The sequence below is a fragment of the Nipponia nippon genome, unplaced genomic scaffold (assembly GCF_047370975.1).
Source record: "Nipponia nippon isolate SJK-2023a ecotype South Korea unplaced genomic scaffold, ASM4737097v1 scaffold_1, whole genome shotgun sequence".
NCBI lineage: Eukaryota > Metazoa > Chordata > Aves > Pelecaniformes > Threskiornithidae > Nipponia > Nipponia nippon.
In genome coordinates, this window is record NW_028262290.1 from 8,945,367 (window position 1) to 8,959,958 (window position 14,592).

Sequence of the window (14,592 nt, forward strand, 5' to 3'; positions counted from 1 at the left end):
AACTTAGAAGGTATAATTACTTTCTCCTCCATGAACACAAAACCTGAAAGTGGGGGTTGCAAAGGAGAAAAGTGTTTTCACCAAAAGCAAGAGGAAATCCTGTTCTTTTCGAATAAAGTGTTAAACCACAACAGGATGTGAAATGTGTGGGGATGTGCAAAAAAAAGAAGAAGAAAGAAAAGGCTGCTCTGGACAGAGACAAGAGGGGAAATTTGCTTTAAGGAGAGAAACTGGTGATGCTGAAGCAACACAACTGCAAGATCAGAAGGGTTAAATTGTCCGTTTATGGAGCCATCAAGTAGGAAACACACAGCTGTATCAACAGGAAAGGGGGATCTGGAGTCAGAAGTGCATTTTTTAACTTGTCCTTTTCTTCCTCAAATCTAGCAAGGAGATTAACAGTTGAGATTTAATACAAAAAAGAAAGACCTCAACTGTGCAAGTTCTGCAGCAACGAAGCACAGAGAGGGGAGCGAGCAGGCTACAGTGTGCTGGCAGCTGGACGGCACTTATCAGCAATAGCATCCACTTTCCAGGCCACCACGAAGAAATAAGGACTATTCAAGGTTCAGGGAAGTTTCACACGATGGGAATTTACTGGCTTAAGGAATTTGCAGGCCCCAAGGTCGAGCTGAGCCAGAAGCAGCCAAGGCACTGTGGCCCAGACCTCCCATGACTGTCCATCTCTCAACATACACCCCCACATTTTGCCTGGTCTCCAGGCCACTTTTCTCCTCCCTCCTCTACTTTTCTAGGCTGAATAACCCTATGAAGTTATAATTTTGATTTCCTATTTCTCCGTTTTTTCAGCCAAGATCACAGCCTCGGAGGAGTGTCCAAGTCTCATTGGTTTCAATTGGATTCAGTCACAAAGTAGAGAAAAATAGATATTAGAACACTTCTGTGGATCTGGTCTCAGGTTCCTGACCCTACATAGAGCTCCTGTTATCTTTCCAAGAAAACATTTGAATCCAGCATTTCAACTGTAGCACACAAGGGCTTTTTTTTTTTTTCCCCCACTCTGTTTCTGTTAGAGAAACTATCATCTGTTAATGTAGAGTGTAAGCCTCGGACAATGTTTATTGTCTGAAACCCCTCTAGCTCATCAGAGTAATAGGAAAAGACAGGAAACGTATTTGGCTTTATCAGAAGGTGAGAAAAAAAATGTGAGTTTTGTTAGTCACATGGCACTTGGGGTATTCTTCCTACTCAGCCTCTTTTATTGGGAAAAGCAAAATACAAACACACAAGCAAGCAAATCTTTTACAAAGACAATAATGCAAAATGAGAAGGAAGAACATTTTTTCTCCAAATAATACACTCATTTTGTAAGCCGACAACTAATAATTTCAAGCCTGCTACAAACTGCAATGTGGTTGAGGGGAGTTTAGGGCTAACCCTTGGGGATCAGGGTCTCACAGCCCATATTCACAGAGCCCACAATCATTAACTCCTCAAACCTGAAGGGAACAGATACTGCCTGCTTTCTAAGTGGCTTTTCAGAGGAGGATGCCTGGGTTTTACATTCACTCTGTTACTTTTTCATCTTTAAGTGTGATTTAGATCCATATCCTGGGTTTTTTTCAGGTGATTACCCAATTCAGGGTACATGTTGATCTATCATTTCATGCAGTATATCTTAACAACATCAGATAACCCATATAAGTAGCAGTTTGCCAAAAAATGAGTGAAAACTGTAGGGAATGTGCATCACTTAAGCTTTAATAGCATTAAAAGGAAATAAGATACCCACAAAAAAATTATGAGATTAAAAGACACAAAAAAGCACTGGGGCTTTCCACAGGCAGAGGCCAAAAAGCCAGGGCAACTCCTAGGAGGCAGCAGGTACCTTTGTAACATTAAGATCATTAGGAATGACTACTATTCAAATACCTCATGTAGATTTATTCCACATTAGTGAAAAGGGAATAAAAGAACTGTTTTCTTCCAAAACAGTGCTTCTTCAGCACTGAACTTGGGTTCATGCAGAAGTTCCTATCCACAGATGCTCTGAGATCATCTCTGCAGCTCCGAATTTAAGAAAAGTTTCTTTTTAATAGTTTAGCTACTTGATAGCATTCTTTAAAGAAAACCTTGAATTAAGATTCAAAATATTCACCTCGATGTTCTCTCACAGTCATTAAGTTTCCTTACCTTGTAATGGACAATTTCTCTACATCTTGGCTGTGTTGGTCTGGATTTCCATGGAGTGCCACAGTTAAAATGCTACGGACCTGGCATGGGAAGGATCCTTCTTTTGGCTGCTAGTTCATGGCTATGAACATAATTCTTTCCCTTTCTGAAAATCAGCAGGGCTTGGCCCAGAATATTTGGCTTGCAAGACTTGGATGAAGTTGGTTAAGCCCTCATGTAAGCTGAGGGCCATTGCATTGCTGCACAGCTTTGCAGCAGGTATTTGCTCATCTCCTGCTCTGGAGCCCCAGATCAAGAGGAGGCCACCTGCCACTGTGGGTGCATGGGCAACTGGGTCTTGGTTTAACTGCCTTGGCCAGCCCCATGCTGTAGCCCCAAGAAACAGTGTGTCCTTGATGCTGACAGAATAACAACATGGGGTTCTCTCACCCAGATTTTAGTTGCCCATAGCAGTGGCTGAGCAGAACATCAAGGATGAAGAACCAGCAGGATTGCAGGGAGAGACAGCCAAGGGGAGCTTGGAGAAAAGACCACCCATGCAAGTCTCCCATGTGAGGCTTGAGAGATGAGCTGATCCAAGAAACTTTTCTAAGGGGCATTTGCTTTTTTAGCAAGAACTGCTGCAGGGCAGCAGTCAGCAGAGTGATGGCTACAGACAGCATCTTGTCCCATGTGCTATGAAAAAGGAGGAGGGGGAGGTGATGAGTCCCTGAACAGGGGGAACAGGCTGTTCCTGAAGAGCTGGCCCAGAAACAGCAAAAACTCCAGCGATGGGAAGAAGGGGGCTCAGAAGAGGTTGGAGCCAGCTCTCAAGCCAGCCTGGGCTTTGCACAACAAACATTATTGCAGACACACTTGAAGCTCAGATCCTGTTTTAATACGCAACAGAAAGCCCCAAAAAGCATCTGCACCTTCCCACCCTGTCCCCAACAAAAGCTGACACATTGCAAATGGGGAAGGAAGAAAAAAGAGAGAGGCCAGTAGATTTGCCCTTGGCTTTTACAAGGCTTTGGGGACAAAACCATTTCTTTCGAATTAAATACAATGGAAACTACAAGTGGGGAAACTAGAACACCTCTTGGCACAAATTCATGAAGAAAAAAGAAAAGGAGTGACGTTATTAGTATAGGAAAATTATGTACTGTGCCGGAGAATGAATCCTTCTGCCCTTGAAGTCAGCGGAAACAGAACTGAAATTCAGGGCTTTGGTAAAAAAGATGCCAGAGAATGAACCTAAAATAACTGGTGCAAGCAGTAGATGTGAAGGCTGATGTACTTGGAGGTATCAGCGCTCTGGATGCACACACAGCACTTGCAAGGGCAAGCAGACCATGTCACAGTTTGCTTTTAGGAGGGATTCCTCATGTTGGAAAGCAGCACCTTTCACAGGCAGGAAATTATTGAATAACCTTGTTTTAATCTGGGGCCCAAGAGATGAAGTGACTGTCCCAAAGGCAGACAGGATGTCTGTGGCAGAGCCAAAAATAACAGTTAGATTTCTTGTTCCTACACTGTAACCATACCGTGATCCTTCCTCCCACACACAGTTAATAAACAAAGTTGTTTAGTTCTTACTGGATGCAAAAAAGAAATCGTTCCACGGAGCAGACTCTCAGATGCTGTCAGTTCAGCAAAGTCAATTGCTTAGTGTTTTATCTTTCAACCATCACATGCACCCGACTCCTGAAAAAGGGTAAGACTCTTCCACCTCTCCAACACCTTTGAATCCAACAAATCAGTGGTGATCAGCAGTTTATAACTTGATGCATCTGTGCAAAGTGAGGAAATGGGTCCTTCACAAATGATTCACTCTTGCTTGCACGCAGCTGTGATACCTGCTGGGGTCCAGGTCTAAACCAACCAGGTGACAAAATTCTCATTTCTGATCCAGAGACTTGCTGACATTATGAATGGCATAAAATTAAAAAAAAAAAACATAGGTCCTTGCTCAGGCCAGGGTATTGCTGTAGCTCCACCACAACCCACTGACACGGAAAGTCCTGCACACTGGCACTGAAGCACTTTAGCAGGTCACAAGGAGAAAGTTGCTTAGACTTCATGCCCATCGGCATCCACATGCCTCCTGAAAAACACACCATGTTGCCACATCCCCATCCTAAACAAGTCCAAACTGGAAAGTGGCAACATCTCAGCCCTTAAAGAGTTAACGCTGCTGCTTTCATACATGGAGGAGGACATCAGCTATGTGTTTTGTCTCCAGGAGGATAAAGATGAATTTCTAATTATATGGGTACTGACATTTTTGCTTGTCTCTGAATAACTGGTGTTGGCTGCCTGTAGCCCACAGCAAGCCAAGCAGGAGCGGGAGCTGTGCGCAGAGCCTACGCGCAGGCACAGGTTTGGTCTCTGAAATCTCCGACACGCGAGGGCAGTGTTGGTGCACAAATGACAAGGCTGTGGTCTCCCCAGCAGCCCTGCTCAGCACCCTGCTTCTTCCGAGCATCCCCCTGGGCCAAGGCTGCTCCACAAACACGATTTGTGCCAGAAAAACGACATTTGGGAAGCGCATGGGGATGGAGGTGTTAAGCCAAAATATTTATATCTGCACCGCTGCCGCTGTAGAGGCAGTTTTTCTAAGAAAGCTTCCTCTGTATTTTACAGGGTGAACATTAAAACCAGGATCAACACCTTTACGGTCATATAGTCACATGGGAAGGAGACAAATGCAATTCTTTAATTATTCCTCTATAAAATGGTACAATCATCGAGGATGCAGTGGTTTTAAAAGGATCTCAACTGTGCCGTCGTAATATCCATTCCTCTAATCAAATACTCCAGCCTCCCAGATGATACTCTGGAAAGCATTTTAATATTGCTGGGGGGGTGGGAAACAGTCAAAAATATGTCAAAAACATGTCAAAAACATCTCCTCAAGTGCAAACAGACTGCCTATATGATCATATGGAATAACTGACACAAAACATAAAAATACAGGGGGGATGTGGGTATATGCATACATGTATTATATATATGTATATTGAAATCACACAGAATTAAGCATATCAACTAAAAGAAGCAGAAGGTTCTTATCTGAGCCTGAAACCAAGCACGTAATGCATCGTTCCACCACAAGCTCAGGAGCTTACCCACACAGGGGCAGCTTTGGCGGGTGAGGAATTCACCAGTCTGCACGAGCACAGTCACACCACCTCTTTGGGGAACCCCAGTGCACTGAGGAAGCTAAGTACAGGCTTTGATGCAAAATCTGGAAAAATAAGTCAAGTGACCCCCAGAAATCCACTACCTCATAGACATCATCTCACAGCCTCCCTGACCCTTATGTATTTTTAAATGTAATTTCAAATATGTACACTTGGCACTCTAATAAAATCAATAGTGAATGAGCTCTATAAATGAACGGCAGTGTTAAATAGCAGGGATGTCATTATATATATTTAACTACAGTAACTACAATACCTAGGGTCAAATGTGGAAGGAAAAAGAAAGAAGCCAACTGAATTTGCCCTCATTCTCTTACACCAATGTATATCAGCCCACACACAGATGCTGTGGGTATGACCTAGTCCTCCAAGACCAAGATCCAGCAGGAAATATTGCTGGCGGTGCTTATAAATACATCACCTGCTGAATGGCCAAACTAGTTAATGGAACCTGGATATTTTCCTAATTAATTTTCCACCCTTTTTTTCTCATAAAAATGTAACCAAAGAGTTTTATAGTGTAATCCACTTGCAGATTCTCAGCACTGGCTGCAGTTTTTGTGGTTTGGTCCTTCCTTGCTAAACAGCTAAAATGACCCAGCTGTTACTCTAAAACCAGAGAATTAGTAGCCTGTGGGCAGCCAAGTACATATGCCAGCCATTCAGAGGAGCACTTAATTTCTCCCATATGGATTTTGATGTCTCTGCCTTCTCATCAGCCCAGATACAGAAGGTTCCCTTTGTCACAGCAGATATAAGCTGGTGATCATAAATGTCAGCTATAGCCTGCTTGGTCATCAGACATATCCAGGAATATTTTGGTGGACTTCAAAACCCAGAAAGGAGGATCCACTAGTCCAAAAAACAGAGATGCAGAGTGACCTCTTGCACCACAAATATGAGAATGCCAAGGACACCATTTATCCGTCATGGCACAGACAATGACACAAGTGTTTAGAGCACAGGCAGGAGATGCTTTAAGATAGTAATGGCATTTTTTGGGGAAGTTACCAGTCTCTCTGCAGAGACCTGGTACATTAGTTGTCTGCCCAGTGCAAGAAGGCTGGCCCCTTCATGAAGTAAAACAAATTCACCAGAGCCACTGATTAAGGTGATTAGTGTTGTCCCCAAAAGGCACCAAACTGGGTTTCAGCAAAGCCATGCTCCCTTCTCTTCTCTATAATATTCCTTTCACAGGCCAAGCATATACATATGAGGAAACTTCAGGAAGAGAAAGAAACAGTCTGCCACTCATCTTGCTGTCTCTTGTTATTCAAAAATCTTCAGCAAGAAGAAAACAGCAAAAATGAAAGCAGGATGGTAATCTGGAAAGCTGGTAGAGCATGGAAAGGAACTGAAACTTTTAAACCACTCAAAAACTAAAGTTTGAGTTGCATTCAAAAATTCTATACAGAGGAGAGTGCTACAGTGCACATGTAGCTAAAAAATTGCTACCTTCTAAAAAAAAAAATCCCCGAATCATCCACAGCAATTTTGGTAATTTTGGTCAAAGTTGTTAAGACTGTGTAGGTTGCACTATTCCTGGTGGCACGTAGCAAGTTTTGTGTCAGGTATTGTACAGAATTGCAAAGTTGCTTACTACTGCTGACTTAACTGTGTTCTTTCCATTATATAGAGATACTACATACACTAGTTCCATGTTTCTAAATCTAATGTAGCTACTAATTCAGTCAAGCTAGACAGTTGCATGCTAGAGTTGCAATAATAAAACCAATGCTTCATATCCACCTGGAAGCCTTTCACTGGAGATGATTTCAGTATGCTAGGAAGGGAAAGAACAGGTTCACCTTAAGCTGAGTAGAAGGAGTTTGTTTCAGCGCTAAGAAAAAAGTATAAAAGCAGCCAAAGCATTACAGGTATTGTGAGTTCTGTTCATCTGAATGTCAATGAAATGCCAGACCAAGAGACTTTGCTATGCTGCTCCATCACCAAGCATGAGACATTTTTTCTTATAACTCCTCTGAACCTGCAAGGCAAGCTCTTAGGAGAAGGTCCTTTTGCAGGGCTGGAATTGCTCCATAACAGCAAAGCCCTAACTGCGCACATGTCCAGCATCATCAGAATCTAGGTGACTCACAGGCCTCCATGGATGATGCATGAGCCCACAATTATTTCTGCAAATACCTCTCAGATTTCCCTTTGGGCTCATTGCTCGCCATCCTGGAGTCCATGAAACTTGGCCTTCCAACTTGCTCATCTCTTATTTGCTTTATAGGTTAAGTAGAATGACAGACTCAGACTAATAAAACAGAAGAACAACGTGGGAGCTATTGAGAAAGAGAAGAGGAACACAGAGATGACCACACAGTCCTGGAATGCATTAGCAATGCAAGTATTAGAAATTCATTATTTAAGTTGTGCTGCAAAGCTTAACTTAAATGTTATCTTCTTGCACAGCTTTTTCAGCCTAAAGGCTCTCCTTTCCTTCCCCATCCACAAGAAGAATTACTTGTAGAGCAGAACCAGCTGTTGGCACCCACAGAGGTAAAAATGCCTTTTCTCCCTTCTGCTTTCCCACACCTAGCCCAGATGTAAGGATAACAAGTCAAAGCCCAGCAGCAGTCTATTAGAAGACAGAAGGGATTAAGAGGACTCCAGAAGCTTCACCCAAGATGCCAGAATAAGCAGCAGACAAGAGGGAAACACGTAAGTTTTCAGTATGGATACAATAAGTAACGAAGGCACCAGTGGAGGTTATTCCCAGAGCTGGGAGACCACCAAGGTAGAGGAGAACCTGTGATCCTCACCTATAGCTAGGAAACCCAAACCAGCACTGAACAACATCTGCACAGAGCTGCTAAGGGAGCAGAGTCAGAGTCCCTTGGCCCAGGACCACATCTGTAAAAATAAAGCCCTGTGATCCCCCTGCCAAGCTGCAGCAATGCGAGGTTGAAGGTAACTCATCTCAGGATGCAGCAAACCCTGGGTGGGACTAACTTGGAAGAGGGAGTGACGGGGTGCTGTAAGCCTCGTCCAAGAAACTGGGTCTGAATTCTTGGTGGACATCAGAACACAGAAAGAAAATAAATGGGAAGACTTATTTTTGGCCCATCACTGCCAGGCTGACAGCTCTCAGTCAAAGTTTCTATTTAATAGAAGCAGAAAATTCTACTTTTAACATAAACACTCTAAGAATGAGGATGGTTGAACTATATTATAAGAAAGCAAAGGGGGAGTCAGGGGGAACATCTTAATCCAGAGTGTCTACCTGCACCTTCTGGTGACAAATCTGAAAGAGTAAGGAAACCTTACCCTGCTTTCTGGTCCACAACATGAGACACTGTCAGGCTTGATACTCAAATGTATCTTCAGCTGAAGCTGTGGGCGTTCAGCTTTTGCCAGGCCACAGCTGCCAATGTTCACATACATGATACTATTTCTTTTTTTTTTTAAAGCAGCTTCATTTCCACTTGTGCATAAGAGCCAGGGCTGTCCAGACAGGAATGCTGAAGACCCCTCTGGGACACTGAAGCCATCCAAAAAGAGCAGTTCTCAGTAAGCTGAGCACTTGCAAGATGCTAAAGCAACTCAACATCCCAACATGGAAGCCCAGAGCTTCTGAAGAAATAAGTCAACTGTCTTATTTGTGGGTGTGGAGGACTTCTGAAATTTTTGACCAGTGCCTTTTCCTAGCACCTGGGAAAGGCAGGAGAAGCTAAACATGCACAGCCCTTTCAAAGGACAAACACCCAGCATAATCATGTAAATCTTATGCTTTTGCTAAAACCCACAGCTATAATTTTTAACTAATGCCTTTCCCTGGAGAAGCCCCACTAGCAGAGCACTCGCTCTGCAGGCAGGACTGCTGCAGTGTGAAATGGGGACAGGACCTGCCCGAGGGGACACAAACAGGCAGTGGCACAACGGCGAGGCGGGGAGGAAGCCAGTTCCTGTCCCCAGCTCTGTCTTGGTTAATGTTGGCAACGAGACTGTTGCACACTGGCAGCTGATGGCTATCAAAGCAAGTTCAGACACTGATAGGAGAAGTTATGAAGAAAATGCATGAAAGTCTGCTGCTCTCAGCAAAAACTCTGTGTGTGTGTTTGTGTATTTAGGAGACATCTTTGCTTCATCAGAAACAGACTTGGGTCTGAACCTCTGATCCATCTGAAGCACATTCAGTGCTACCTTCAGGATGTTGCCTTGGCAATGATTTCATTCTGCAAGTGGATTTGTGAGGGAGGACTGCCAAATAAAATACCAGCTTTGGGAAAGCCCCACATATGATGCAGCCATACCCATGGGGATTATGTCTACCAGCTTCGAGCCACAAGATGCTCGTTTGCATAGCTGAATCTCCAGCTGCTATAACCAGAGTAATTTTAATTGACATCTACAATTTATGGAAGTGTAGGGTAGGAGCCGCTCTAAAGAGAAGTGTATGGGCCCTGTCTCTGGTAATCAGATGGTGTCAAGCAACAGGGAATAGTGGGAAGGTTAGAGGGACAAACACATCAGCTTTGAACCTACGCTGCCGAAGATTATCTATGCATCATTATCCATGTTGCAAGCCTGTAGCTTTTGTTACGAAGCACTCGACAGACAAACCTCAGCTCACCTTCCCTGGAGAGCCTCAGGATTTTTGCAGGCAAGAATAAAGGCGCCTTTAGCATTAGACTATATAAGAGCTGCTAGCAAAGCAAATAGATAAATGAATAAATCTATCTGTAGCCTTTTTTTTTTTTTTTTTTTTTTGGTTCAAGTTTGGTCAGAATATAGTTTTGCCTGGAAGAGCTCAAGGAAATGCAATCATTTTTTCCTGCCACCAAATCCAAACATTTTACAAATTAAATTCTTGGCCTCACATCTATGTCAATAAATCTTATAAAAAGGAGAAGGAAAAACTCATATTATGGTTCTCAAACCACTTTCCACACAGACTGAGGCAGCCCTGAACTCGGGTCATTATCAGTGACTATCTAGTGAAATCAATGATTAAAAGGAGATGGTGCCTATATAAAACTGTCTTCAAACATCTCTCTGCTTCCTTCCTCCCACTGAAGTCAAAAGCCTGGTGTTTGTGTGCTGTGACTGCCATCACACCAAACAGAAGTGGCAATACCTGCTTACTAGTTGATGCTATTTTCTCCTTGACCTGTTGTTTACCAGCACCAGCAAAGGAAAAGTCTGCAGGTTTGCATTCACCTCTTATCCGCACACACAACCCATTCCTCCTCTTCAAATGTTTTAGAAAACTCCAGTGCTGTTCTTCTTCCTATATAATCTCCTTTACTAATTTTCTACAAAGTGCAGAATTGCTTTTCTAATCAATCACCCTGGTTTGGGACATTTTGTCCCATTCGAACAAGGGGTCTCATATCTGCTGGGTCATCAGGACCAGAGGCTGAAGATCCTGCTCTGATTCCTCAATGGGCAGCACTGAAAGGGGCCAATGCATCGAACTTTAAAGTCCTTGCTGCAGAAATGACTCAGGCACTGAGGAATCTCAGCCTAGTTGACAGGACTTGGGCTCCCAGGTTCTCTGCCCTTATATCTATGAAAAAACAAAATATTATAAGAAATGTTTGAAAACTTATGCCTGAAATTCCAGCTATGCTCAGCTATTTTTCTCTTTGCAAATCCATCACCTGTGCAGTTATGCCCCAATATAAAACCTTGTCGATAAAACTGTTTAAGAACTTGGTAACTGCCTGTAGCTTAACACAGCACTGGGGGATGGAGGACACTCCCGCAGAACCTGATAGCTGCCTTCTGAAATGCCCTTTGAGACCTGCCTGACCTTCCCATATTAACTCCTCTGCCTTTCTCCCTGGAACAAGTATGTATATTCCAGTATATTCCAGATAGTCAACCCCCCTCTTTCGCAGTGGAGCATCTTTTTCTGTCCATATTTCTTCATATATGTGAAGAGTGACAAGTCCCCAGGGAGACCACAGGGCCTGTGCACAGTGACCTGCTTGATGCTGCCACTCCATGGATGCCCCTGCAGTGTTGGAAAGATCGTTATTACTGTTGTGATGATGCCATCAAAGATGCAACACAATAGACAATGAGGTGGGGCGGTGTCAGAGCTTTATCAGCACTCATCTGTTATGAGTCACCGTGCCACTGAGCTGAGCTATCTCTCATGAGCAGGGTAGCCATGCCAGCTAAATATTCAGAATATCCCATACCATTTGCAGTATCCCTTGCTCCTTCAGACATCCATCCCTTAAGCAGATCAAACTAAGCCTGCTCTTCTCCTGAAAGTCCATTAAGTATTAGATAGACTACTACCACGTCCCAGTTGCTCTCCCCAGCCCCTCTCATCTCTCTATGCTATACACTCTTTCCATCCTGTTCCCCCACTCCCTTATGTATGCCAGACAGAAAACTGCCCTTCATCAGCCTACCAACCCCCCCATCATGTCCCAGTTCAGGTGTGGAGAAGACCCACAGAAAGCCAGTTCATTACTGGGGAGCAATCGTCCCTCCTCAATGGTTTCTAAGCACAGCCTTCTAAGGTCCAACTCTGCGGGTGTGTTCAGGAGGTGGCAGTGCCCCTGGGATGCTCCAGAGAGACACAGCTTCACCTACTCCGTTCAATGGAGAGCTTGAACTGAAACAGTCGAGACCCAGGACTCTTTATAGGCTACTTTTGATGCTGTTTTGAACTCTTTTTTAGATACTCTTTAGACCAAACATGCTGCCAGCAATATTTGGATTGCACTCACTTACTCACCCCCACAGCAGGCACGTGTGTCTGCGTGCACTCACACATACTTTCAGGCTACAGCAGCTTTTTTTTTTTTTAAATCTTTGATATCAAGGGAATCCAGGACACCCACTGCAAAATGTACAAGGCTCACACAGATCTCCTCCAGTAAGACTCTTTGGGGGGACCCTCCCTCTTTGTGACTTTTTACTTGCTCAACACAAATCAACTGAGGTAAGAATCAACTTACCTCAGAGAGCCGGAGAGGTGCATTTTGTTTGTTTGTTGTTAGTTTTGTGTTTTGTTTTGTACTTTTTTTCTAGAAGAGGCACCGTTATCAGTCCATCTCCACGTTCACCCAGGACTTATCGCTTTGCCATCTGCTGTCACACAGGTGCAGCTGGTGTACCACACCACGCCTGCTACTTTCTTGCTTTAAAGTCGGGCTTTATCTCACAACACACAAGCCAACCCCTGATGCCAGCAGCCCTGCAAAGCAAAATCCCCCCCTGTGCAAAGCAGTTGATGTTACCCCTCTCCGAGCAGAAGCGATGCTCAGACACAGCTCCACACGTGTCTGGCTCAGGGAATGCCCCAGCCTGAAGCCAGGTAGCCCAAACGGCTCCCTAGGATCCACCTGTCTTTCGGGGTCCCCAGGGCTCCCCAAGCCTTGGCTCCGGGGATGGGGATGAGGGACATCGCGGGTTCCCCCGCCCGGGACAGGCGCTCCCCGCACCCACCGCCTCCCTGCCGCGCTGGTCACCTTCCCAAACACACCACCTCTCAACAACCAGCTCTCCCGCCCCGGGGGTTTTCCACAAGCCGGGAGCACGCACCGGGGAAGGAAAAGCAAAACGCAAACATCTTCTGAAATGAGTGGCTTTCCCATGCAGGTTTTTCCAAAGAGGAGGGGAAGGAAAGCAGCTACTGCCTGCGTGGATCGAGCAGCTACAGACATCGGGAGAGGGGGAAACAAAACCCTCCTCCTCCGCCGGCCCCGAGGCAGCGCCGGCAGCGGCACACCTGCGGGGAGCGGCCGCGGCCCCGCCCGGGCCCGGCCCGGCCCCGGCCCCGGCCCCGGCCCCGGCCCCGGCCCCGGCCCCGGTCCCGGTCCCGGTCCCCGCGACGGCACGGCGCGGCACCAGCCCCGTTCCCGCACCGGCCCCGGCCCTGCTTCGGTCCCGGCCCCCTTCGGGCACCGCCGCCCGTCGGGGACCTGCCTTTTCCCCTCCAACCCGCTCCCAGAACAGCCTCACCCTGGCTGCTTCGGGCAGGAATGGGTGATCTTTTCCTCCTTTTGCTCCACAATACAAATAGTAGCAAGAAAAGGAAAGAAAAGAAAAAGGGGGGGTTGAAATTCCACACTACAGTTTTCTACGCAGATCCACCTGGATGCTGAGGAGAGATGGACTCAACTCAGAGACACTTCTGCACCTTACTTACTTACTTCTGCACCTTCCTTTTTCCCCTTTTTTTCCCCTTTTTCCTTTCCTTTCCTTTCCTTTCCTTTCCTTTCCTTTCCTTTCCTTTCCTTTCCTTTCCTTTCCTTTCGTTTCCTTTCCTTTCCTTTCCTTTCCTTTCCTTTCCTTTCCTTTCCTTTCCTTTCCTTTCCTTTCCTTTCCTTTCCTTTCCTTTCCTTTCCTTTCCTTTCCTTTCCTTTCCTTTCCTTTCCTTTCCTTCCCTTCCCTTCCCTTCCCTTCCCTTCCCTTCCCTTCCCTTCCCTTCCCTTCCCTTCCCTTCCCTTCCCTTCCCTTCCCTTCCCTTCCCTTCCCTTCCCTTCCCTTCCCTTCCCTTCCCTTCCCTTCCCTTCCCTTCCCTTCCCTTCCCTTCCCTTCCCTTCCCTTCCCTTCCCTTCCCTTCCCTTCCCTTCCCTTCCCTTCCCTTCCCTTCCCTTCCCTTTCCCTTTCCCTTTCCCTTTCCCTTCCCTTTCCTCCACAGCTCACCTTTCCCTCCCCACTCTCCCACCTCCCCAAAGTGCCCACCTTCCCGCATGTGCCCCACGCAGCTCTCCCAGCCCACCGTGCATTAAATCCAAGGGTGTTTGCAGAAGATGAGTCCCTCCTGCAGTTTCCAAACTCACCTGCAAAATGCTGCTTGTTGCTAGAATCCAGGGCAAAAGCCACCTCATCCCTGGAAGCCGGGATTAAATACATTGATTGAACCCAGATTTAGAGCCGTTTTAAACAAAAACACCACTTTGGGGAATGCAGAGCAATCCTGAACTGGCAACCTAACCTAGGCACTCTGCCTTTTTCTCTTGGCTCTTTGGGGATTTTATTAAAGACAGATCTGACGTCAGGGTGAAGGACAAGCCCTGCATTTTTCCTCTGGAGAAACTTTTCCTGCCTTCACTTCTTCATTTTTGTGTGTGGTGTTGTCCCACCTCCTGCATTTCAGTGTAGCGCCGTTAGCCAAAGGGCTCTTAAAGGGAAAGCTGCAGCACCGTGGTCCATCGCACTGCGATTTTAGCACCGCACCAAAATGCTCAGAGCTTACCCCTCATGCTGCTCATGGCATTCAGGATCTTGCAACTTAGCTAGTACGGCAAGAAACGTTTGATCTGGCTTTACTGATTATGAT

At 45.6% G+C, this 14,592-nt stretch overlaps 1 protein-coding gene across 2 annotated transcripts in view; it reads right to left on the reverse strand.

Moving 5' to 3' along the window:
• The window catches only part of CCN4 (cellular communication network factor 4), a 34,141-nt gene extending 19,792 nt beyond the window's left edge, over nucleotides 1-14,349 (reverse strand). For both annotated transcript variants that reach the window (XM_087734645.1, XM_009469791.2), the window contains exon 1: nucleotides 14,093-14,349. In XM_087734645.1, coding sequence (XP_087590771.1) covers nucleotides 14,093-14,140 — 48 coding nt within the window. In that variant the 5' untranslated portion in view covers nucleotides 14,141-14,349. The remainder of the gene's footprint in view (nucleotides 1-14,092) is intronic.
• Between the last annotated feature and the right edge of the window lie 243 nt (nucleotides 14,350-14,592).